The sequence below is a fragment of the Salvelinus sp. IW2-2015 genome, linkage group LG3 (assembly GCF_002910315.2).
Source record: "Salvelinus sp. IW2-2015 linkage group LG3, ASM291031v2, whole genome shotgun sequence".
In the NCBI taxonomy this organism is placed as follows: Eukaryota; Metazoa; Chordata; class Actinopteri; order Salmoniformes; family Salmonidae; genus Salvelinus; species Salvelinus sp. IW2-2015.
In genome coordinates, this window is record NC_036840.1 from 35,027,861 (window position 1) to 35,037,635 (window position 9,775).

Genomic DNA, 9,775 nt, shown 5'->3' on the forward strand with positions numbered 1-9,775 from the left:
TGTGCAGAGCCTTCTCAACGACACAGCCTAGACCTCATTCTGGAGGTAACGTCAAGCATGCGCAGAGCCTTCTTCAACGACACAGCCTAGACCTCATTCTGGAAGGTAACGTCAAGCATGCGCAGGAGCGCTTCTTTCAACGACACAGCCTAGACCTCAGTTCTGGAGGTAACGTCAAGCATGCGGCAAGAGCCCTTCTTTCAACGGACACAGCCTAACCTCATTCTAGGAGGTAACCGTCAAGGCATGCGCAGAGCCTTCTTCAACGACACAGCCTAGACCTCATTCTGAGGTAACGTCAAAGCATGCGCAGAGCCTTCTTCAACGACACAGCCTAGACCTCATTCTGGAGGTAACGTCAAGCATGCGCAGAGCCTTCTTCAACGGACACAGCCTAGACCTCATTCTGGGTAACGTCAAGCATGCGCAGAGCCTTCTTCAACGACACAGCCTAGACCCTCATTCTGAGAGGTAACGTCAAGCATGTGCAGAGCCTTCTTCAACGACACAGCCTAGACCTCATTCTGAGGTAACGTCAAGCATGTCGCAGAGCCTTCTTCAACGACACAGCCTTAGACCTCATTCTGAGGGTAAGTCAAGCATGCGCAGAGCCTTCTTCAACGACACAGCCTAGACCTCATTCTGGAGGTAACGTCAAGCATGCGCAGAGCCTTCTTCAACGACACAGCTTCTGTTCTTTGTGTGGACTTGTTCCTACTAGCGCTACAAAAACAGCGTTACACATTGACGTACAGCGTTACACATTGACGTACAGCGTTACACAAAAGCAAAAAAATTACTTAAATGTCTTTAAAAGACTGACTGTCTACAGTACAGCAACCAACCACACACACACAAGTTGGCAACTTATGACTACTTCACATCTGCTAAACACACACACATCTCCCTTGCTGTGTGGTGAGTTGTGACCACTCTGCTGTCTCCTTCAACTTGTTGGCTCTGTGCTGGGCTCCAGACTGCCTCTTGGAATTTGACTTTTTGGGTTGTTGTTTGGGCAGGATCTTGCCTCCCTTGGTCTTACTGGGACAGGAGGGAGAGAGCAAGTTCAGACACACTCACACAGGCAAACACAATCCGTACAAACCCTCAGAGAAACACGCCATTTAGGGCGTGTAACAAAACTGTACTGACATGGGTAGAGCTGGGAGCATACAGTAGTTTAGTGTCAGCCCTGTTTCTGTGTTTCTGTGTGTATATGAAGTACACTAAACTCACTTGTTACTGGTCCTGTCTTTGAGGGGACAGGCTCTGCGTTTGTGCTTCAAGCTACCACAGTTGAAGCAGCCTTCCAGACATGGGCTGTTCCCACAGGGGTTGTCCCGGAGGGCACAGCGGCCACAGGACTGGCAGTGACGCCAGGCTGGCGAGGGGGAGAGGTGCCAGTCAAATCGTCACTCAACCCAAACCATGAACATCGGGGTTTGGCAGTGTTAGCAGTCTAGGAGATACTCACATGGTTTCACGCACGTCTGACACTCTGAGCAACACTTCCACTGTCTCCCATCCTGAAGGAACAAAGAGAGAAGATAACTGAGTATGTTGTGAAAAGTGATATCGCCGCATCTGAGGCACATGCACCTCTCATTCAACGCAACGTAGACAATTATTTCAAGTTAAAACTGTTGCAACATGACTTTTCCAGCCTGCCGTGGGGAAAGACATACCTTCGAAGGGCATACGTTGCATTTAACGCAATGCTTGTTCTCAGACCACACATCTCTCACAGACTTTGCAGAATCTAAGAGAAGCAAAGACCAAGACAGACGAATCAAATGTAATCTCTTCAGAATTCCACTAATAATTATCTATATATAATATATATATTTTATCCCACCAAAATGAATCCTTTTTAAACTGACCAATAAGACGATCTAGATTTTCCATGTTCCATTTAGGATGACATCTTACTATGATTACATTACTGTAATAGGCATTTGGCTCATGTGCAACATGGAATAGTGTGTTGTACCTGTAACCCCCCCCCCTCAGGAAGGAGGGCCAGGTTGATGTGTGTACCTGTAACCCCCCCTAAGGAAGGAGGGCCAGGTTGATGTGTGTACCTGTAACCCCCCCTAAGGAAGGAGGGTCAGGTTGATGTGTGTACCTGTAACCCCCCCTCAGGAAGGAGGGCCAGGTTGATGTGTGTACCTGTAACCCCCCCTAAGGAAGGAGGGTCAGGGTGATGTGTGTACCTGTAACCCCCCTCAGGAAGGAGGGCCAGGTTGATGTGTGTACCTGTAACCCCCCCCTCAGGAAGGAGGGTCAGGTTGATGTGTGTACCTGTAACCCCCCCCCCCTCAGGAAGAGGGTTCAGGTTGATGTGTGTACCTGTAACCCCCCCTCAGGAAGGAGGGTCAGGTTGATGTGTGTACCTGTAACCCCTCCTCTTTAGGGAGGATGATGTCTCGTGGTGTCAGGTTGGTGAACAGGCGGACAGGGGACTGCTTTCTGCCCGTCTTTCCATGTTTGTTCAGGGGATGGTTGTCATAGTCCACCTAGGAGAACAACAATGAGTACGTTTGGTGGCGGAAGGACTACATACAGTAAAACAAAGTAAGTAGCCTTGTCTGAGCCAGAACGCCCATAGTCCAGGAGCCTATCTCCAGTTTCTGTAGCGTGAGGCAGCTTGATGTACAAGTACACCTCCTGGACAGGACGCTAGTCTACCACAAGGCCTTACCCACAATCCGTAATGCTGAGTGACAAGCAGAGAGACATCGGGTATACATACATTATAGTAAATGCACATTATTATCAATCATTATCTTTTACTAATGTACACATGTCAAGCTGTGCTCCTAAGATTAGCCAATACGTCTGAATACAACTGGCTTGCCTGGTAGTCTAGCATGGTGAGAGAGGGGAAGCACTCCAGGATGCACGGCTCAAAGAAGTATGGGAAGCTCCAAACCATCTCCACACTGTTCTCTGGAGAAACACACACACACCAAAAAAAACTAAAAGAAACACACACAAAAAAAATGTGGTTACGGATTTAAGTCCTTCATTTCTACTTATAAATATCCAATCGATTGGAATTTAATTTATTTCATTAGCGGAGACAAATTAGTTAAATGCATCGCTAACCGGAGGTCTGCAGTTTCCTCTACGTTTCTGAGATTTGGGGGAAACTGTGGGCCAGAGGATTCACCAGGCCCCCAAATGAAGGGTCAGACACCATGATCACTTTCTCCCCATTTCCCCCTCACCGAGGAAGGCTTGGACGACCCCGCTCGCTGCCTGTTTAAAAACATTACATGGAATTCAATACTCATAAAAATAAGGATCAAGCCTTTGGATAAATGTATTTTAAGACAATCATAAGGTTGAAACTTTAACCTCTTCTCTAAAGAAGTAGTGGTTGAACTCGTCATAGAACTGAGCATATCTGGAACAGACATAAACAAGATTTCCACATGACATCTGCTAGTGCTTTCATTAAATCGTTGATTCCGTGTAACGTAGGATCACTATGAGCATGGAGGATTAGGGTGGGACAACCACGGCAGCTGGCCTCCTCCTGTACTTAACAGGAAGTCCACTGGTTTGTATGGGTGTGATTATACATTTCCAATCTTGTCAAGATAATCACTGAAAGGCACTTGAGCAACAGTAAGGCTCAGTCACTCATACACACAAACACACAGGACTCAGCTTGTTACTCGACACCACACCCTTGCTGGTGTTCAGTCTGACACATTCCTTGCAGACACGCAGAGAGAACGGATGAGACATAGGAACAGAGTGAGTATAAACATACATACAGCTCATAAACATACATTAGGTTATACCAATATTGATTCGTTTGGGATTGTCGGGCACAGAACTAATTTCCTTAAAGCTGCAGGAGGGTTATGATTAAATAACAGAAGGCATTGGTAAACTTGAGTCAAGAATTCATTTCAATGAAATGCATTGAGCTATATGATGCATTAATCCATTCTGCAATTAGCCTAGCTATCCTGCAAAATATGTATTTTACTAAGTTGTGGCAGTAGCTGTATTTTGAAAACTTTGACTAAGTTGTGCAAGGGTTTATCATAATGGAGCCTGGAGAGCGCAGGAGTGTTAACAGAGAAGCCTCTTGAGACTGCAGTATACCAGCCTCCTAAAACCAGAGGAACTAGCTCGCTTACCAAATACAATCACACAGCCATCACATTTGTTAGATTGAATTCTGAATTCACCTCTAACTGTCAACCACATCTTGAATGAAGGAAATTATCAAAGCACAGTGGTAGGGAATAGATTTAAGTGTCTCTAAGTTTATGTGACTACCACTTTCTTAGCCATGGCAGATAAGGACCTACTAACCGATGACCAGAGACCGGACGTGTCCCCTGGCTCTTTGCTCTCAGTCCAGAGTGGTGCCATGGATCCCCCTGTAGAATATCAGGCAGTGCTACAGGATGGCACGCTCTCACTGGTCCCCCTCGACAGTCCCGCTACTGGAGACGGGGTGGTTCAGCCGTACCCTCGCTCCCCAAAGCTGCTCCGCAAGGTGGCTGCATCCAGACATCTCTCTGAGGTAAATGTTATGATAATAACTGCTACTAGTCCTGTTACCAATGATTCCCTGGTGGTAATGTCTAGTATTTCACCTTTATTTAAACAAGACGGTTTCATTTGCACTAGCAAATTGGAAACCAATCGATTCAAAATCAATCGTCATTAGCAGTGACTGAGAATCAATCTATTCAGAAGCAATTCTCATTTGCAGTAATTGAGAAAACCATCAATGAGAGTTTCACTCTGTGTTGTCCTCTCAAACCCCATCTGTGCTGTAGGAGCAGCTGTCCAGGCGCCTGGAGGAACTGCAGTCAGAAAGAACCAGAACTAAGGCCCACATTCAATCTCTGAAGAAACGCAAGGCTGATCTCTCTGTGAGTACAACACTGCCTCCCTATGGTCCATAAGTGCCACTGCAGCCAAGGGCAACACAACCCATAGAGAATTCTCTCCATATTTCCTAACCTTGTATTGGTAACGTAGACTAGCTGAAATAACGGATTAGAATGAGAGACTTGTTTTTTTCTTACTCATAACACATCAAGTTCCCTAGCGCTGGTGCCAGTCTGATAAATCGTTTGTCATTGTCATGGCGAACGACATAGAAGTTGGCTCAGAAACAGACTTGCATCGAAGCTATGGGTTCCCCTTAACTTCACAATTTCCTCACCTCTCATGAAGAGGAGCACAGAGGTGATGAAGCACCAGGTGAGGGAGAGGGTCGAGGGCATGAGGGCTGCCCTGCAGAGAGACCAGCAGGCCATGGTGGACTCTCTGGAGCTGGACCGCATAGAGACCAGCGCCAGACTAGACCATGTCCTGAAGGGCTGGGACCAGCACCTAGGACTGGTCCAGAGGAGCATCACCACTACCCAGAAATCCCTGGGGCAGACTTGGACAGGGGGCGATAAACAGGTCTGATTCTAGATACTTCAGATTAACCACATATGTAGGCTAACGGGAGTTTCAGTGTTACGCCATTTTAACAATTGTGTGTACTCCATTTTACAGAATCTTCCTGACAATCTCAGGTAAAAAAAATATAAAACAATACTCTCTCATTTTCTTACCTTGAGATGTTATGACTAGGCTTTTTGTTGATGAAGATGTATAGGAACTCTGTGATTGGGATAAGTCCATGTGGAACTGTCTGTCCCCCTGTAGCCATAAGAAGCCAGATGCTTCCGAAGCAGAGATCCGGCTGAACGAAGAGAGGTTTGAGAAGCTTCTGAAAACCCTACGCTCCTTCTACAAGGACCTGAAGGCCCAGCTTCAGAGGAAGACACTGTTGCTGGGTAACAAACCGTTATGTCTGCTTATCCACCTAGCCACAGAGGCTGTGATCAAATCTCTACATGGTAACATCTCACTCTGGATCTAGGTAGGATTTGGGGGGAAAAAGAGACAGATACAGAAAGGGTTTCTGTTTTTATTCGTTTGCAGATTCTTTCCCAGTGATGATGGACAGGCAGACCTGCCATAGCAAGATCACAGTGACGGGAGAAGGACGAGGCATGTGCTTCTCTGACTTCGCCCAGTCTTCTCCAGAGCACCCTCTCCAGTTCGACAAGGTCTGCTGTGCCCTGGGCTCTGTCGCCGTGACAACGGGCCAACGCTACTGGGAGGCCGACGTCCGCTGCTGCTCCGCCTGGGCTGTGGGCGTGGCCTACGGCTGCCTGGACAGGAAGGGGCGGGACAAAGGCGCCAAGCTGGGGCGGAACAGAAACTCGTGGTGTGTGGAGCTCAGGCATGGCCGTCTCTCCGCCTGGCACAACGACAGGCACGTGTCGTGCTCCGCAAGCGGGCGAGGGGTGCCAGGTAGGGTGGGCGTGTGGGTGCACTACGAGAAGGGAAAGCTGGCGTTCTACGATGCCGAGACTATGAAGGTCCTGCAGGAGTTCTCTGCAGCCCTGACGACCGTGTTTGACAGGGTGCATCATCAGTTCACTGAGCCCCTGTACCCTGCGTTCTGCTTCCTAAGACCATCAGAGGGACAGGTGTGGCCCAGCCATATGGAGATACGGGACTTCAACACTCCCATAGCGATCCATAAATGTCAATAAGCATGGTTCGATACGCACAGTCATGTACTATTCAAAGTGTGTGCTCTACTCTCAATTCATTTCTATGCCTGTTTTGTTCACTCATAGCAAATGTTCATCTGAGCAATGCATTGTGTGACCTTATCAAATAAAACTGACTTGAAGTTTACAGCCAGTAGCAGACTTTTCATGGGGTCAATTTTACCTTCCTGGTTTCTTAGCTTGATCAGCTGGAGTCAGGAAGAAAGAGTGAAATAAACAATCACACATAATAACACACTGAAACACTTAACATTGTAATATAGAACGTCTGTACTTTTAATTATTGGCTATGATGCTTTTGATGGATATATTTAAAAACACAACAAGACAAATCACAACAACTCAAAGAGCGTAACAAAGCACTTGAATCTAACCTAAAACACCAGATCATGTTCAGTAGGCACGAAATGGACGAAAACACCCTGGAAAGGCATGAAGCGGGAGGTACTATGTGAACCCAACTTTTATTTATTTTATTTTACCGTTATTTTACCAGGTAAGTTGACTGAGAACACGTTCTCATTTGCAGCAACGACCTGGGGAATAGTTACAGGGGAGAGGAGGGGGATGAAAGAGCCAATTGTAAACTGGGGATTATTAGGTGACCGTGATGGTTGAGGGCCAGATTGGGAATTTAGCCAGGACACCGGGGTTAACACCCCTACTCTTACGATAAGTGCCATGGGATCTTTAATGACCTCAGAGAGTCAGGACACCCGTTTAACGTCCCATCCGAAAGACGGCACCCTACACAGAGCAGTGTCCCCAATCACTGCCCTGGGGCATTGGGATCTTTTGTTTAGACCAGAGGAAAGAGTGCCTCCTACTGGCCCTCCAACACCACTTCCAGCAGCACCTGGTCTCCCATCCAGGGACTGACCAGGACCAACCCTGCTTAGCTTCAGAAGCAAGCCAGCAGTGGTATGCAGGGTGGTATGCTGCTGGCAGCAGCATACCACAAGTCAAGCAACTTGTAAAACATTTGGCCCTAATTAACATGACCCCTGTTTAAACAACACGACAGACAGGAAGTCCAAATCAAAGCCCTCACCTGGGTGTCCCGACACAGAGAACCTTCCTGTAGCCCCGCTTGGCAATGTTCTCCAACAGGAAGTGACAGCTGCGGTCGGCGAACAGGTACTGGGCATTACTCTTCTTGTTCTCCAAAGATTTCAGCATCAGACTGGGCCTGCTCAGCCCGGGCCTCTGATGTCATCAGCCTGTGACATCTTGTGAGAGGCGTGGCCTTCCCATTCTCCCGTTAGGAGGAGGAGCTGACAGTCCTGGCAGAACTTCCTTCCTAGAGGGAGAACGAGGAACTTTTAAAACCTGGATTGGAAGAAAGAAACAAAACAACCATTGTTTTAAGTGGAAGAACATTATGTAGAGGTGGGGAGATCTATCAATTGAAATACTCATTATATGATCTGTCAAGCAACTTATCAAAGGTACTTAGATTTCTTTATTTAACTAGGCAAGTCAGTTAAGAACAAATTCTTATTTTACAATGACGGCCTATCCCGGCCAAACCCTCCCCTAAACCGGACGACGCTGGGCCAATTGTGCGCCGCCCTATGGGACTCCCAATCACGGCCGGTTGTGATACAACCCGGGATTGAACCAGAGTCTGTACTGACGCCTCTAGCACTGAGTTGCAGTGCCTTAGACCGCTGCTCCACTCGGGAGCTTACAGTAGGACTGTTATCCACAGAACTATACTGTTGCATCTCTAACATGGAATAGTTCCGTGGATAGAGTCCCCCTACATGTCAGGACAGGTGTAGGATATTTACCTGGAGCAGTACTCCCGATGGGTGGAAGTTGGCATCTTTGACCGGTTCACCTCCTCTCAGGCCATAAGCCTGGCCTCAGACACCTACAACACAAACAGATATGTCACACGCCTGGTGAAAACAAGGGAGTGTAGCTACTGTATATGTGCACAAACAAGGACTTTCGAGAAGGCAGAGGCATTCATTAGGCTTCCAAAAAAGGAATTGTAGGCTATTGTAGAAGCCATTTTGGCCAACTTATTTGGTTGTTGTGTTGTCTATAGTTTGTCTGTCTTTGTATAGTACACTTAATTTGTATAGAGGGCACTATATGTTGAGTCACTGGTCATGTCACAGGTGACCAGGAAGTGGGGATACACAGGCAGCGATGGAAGAGGAAGCGAGACAACCCACTCTCTGTTTGTTTTTTTCCGGGTTCAATGAAAGTCAACGGGAGAATCTCAATTGCGTAGTCCTCGCATCTTCTCTCCTTATCAAAACCCATTGGATGAGAAAGCTAGAGGTCCTCCCCCTCTGACCTCAAATAGAGTATGCAAATTAGAGAGGACGGGAGGAGTATGCAAATTAGATTATCCTATTGAACTAAGTAGACCAGACTCAGCAGCTTTTGCATTGGTGTCTATGGGAGACTCAGTTAAGTAGACCGGACTTTTTAAGGTAAAAGGCCTGAGTAAACTATCTTAACGTATCCACAGATATGGAGAGCATACAGTCAAGAGAACAGCTATGCATTTTAGAAACTGATACAGCTCTTACCATTAACACATTGGAACTATGATATGTGCCTACTGTAATTACATCTGGCTGTATGGAATTTTTGCTAGCTACATGTTTATATGTGCTGCTAATAAATGGACAAAAGCGGTTTGTTTTGCACGCGTTTGTGAACATTTCCAATCCCACCTGTGCCTGAGTGGCCATCCCTGGAACGGTCTATATATTAGGCCCACTATATTTGCCAGGGGATTCAAAAAGCTAACCTTACCTTTTCATCTTCCCACTGAAAGAAGGTGCATTCTTTTCTGTCTCTGCACGCTGAGCGGCATAACGCCTCCGGCCTTTCTCCTCTCCTTTGCAGATCTTTTCAAACAACAATGTTGGACCTGCATTGGTCAATAGCATCAGCATACGTCACCGAATAACTCTCATGCAAATATAAGATTCAATATAAGATTCAGAGAACAGCTATGCATTTTAGAAACTGATACAGCTCTTACCATTAACACATTGGAACTATGATATGTGCCTACTGTAATTACATCTGGCTGTATGGAATTTTTGCTAGCTACATGTTTATATGTGCTGCTAATAAATGGACAAAAGCGGTTTGTTTTGCACGCGTTTGTGAACATTTCCAATCCCACCTGT

The 9,775-nt window shown here is 46.7% G+C and overlaps 1 protein-coding gene and 1 pseudogene across 2 annotated transcripts; one reads left to right on the top strand and one right to left on the bottom strand.

Moving 5' to 3' along the window:
* Nucleotides 1-553: 553 nt before the first annotated feature.
* LOC111955470 (rRNA N(6)-adenosine-methyltransferase ZCCHC4-like) lies at nt 554-9,529 on the bottom strand (annotated as a pseudogene).
* Nucleotides 3,636-6,741, top strand: si:dkey-219e21.4 (tripartite motif-containing protein 14). 2 transcript variants are annotated; one of them, XM_023975686.2, is made up of 7 exons: nt 3,636-3,765; nt 4,311-4,549; nt 4,809-4,904; nt 5,212-5,445; nt 5,542-5,561; nt 5,695-5,888; nt 5,974-6,741. In XM_023975686.2, the coding sequence occupies exons 2-7, from the start codon at nt 4,313-4,315 to the stop codon at nt 6,591-6,593; spliced, it is 1,401 nt and encodes a 466-aa protein (XP_023831454.1). In that variant the 5' UTR covers nt 3,636-3,765; nt 4,311-4,312; the 3' UTR covers nt 6,594-6,741. The 2 variants fall into 2 exon arrangements, with proteins under 2 accessions (XP_023831454.1, XP_023831458.1); XM_023975690.2 differs by having other exon boundaries at nt 3,637-3,765; nt 5,695-5,825.
* Nucleotides 9,530-9,775: the final 246 nt, after the last annotated feature.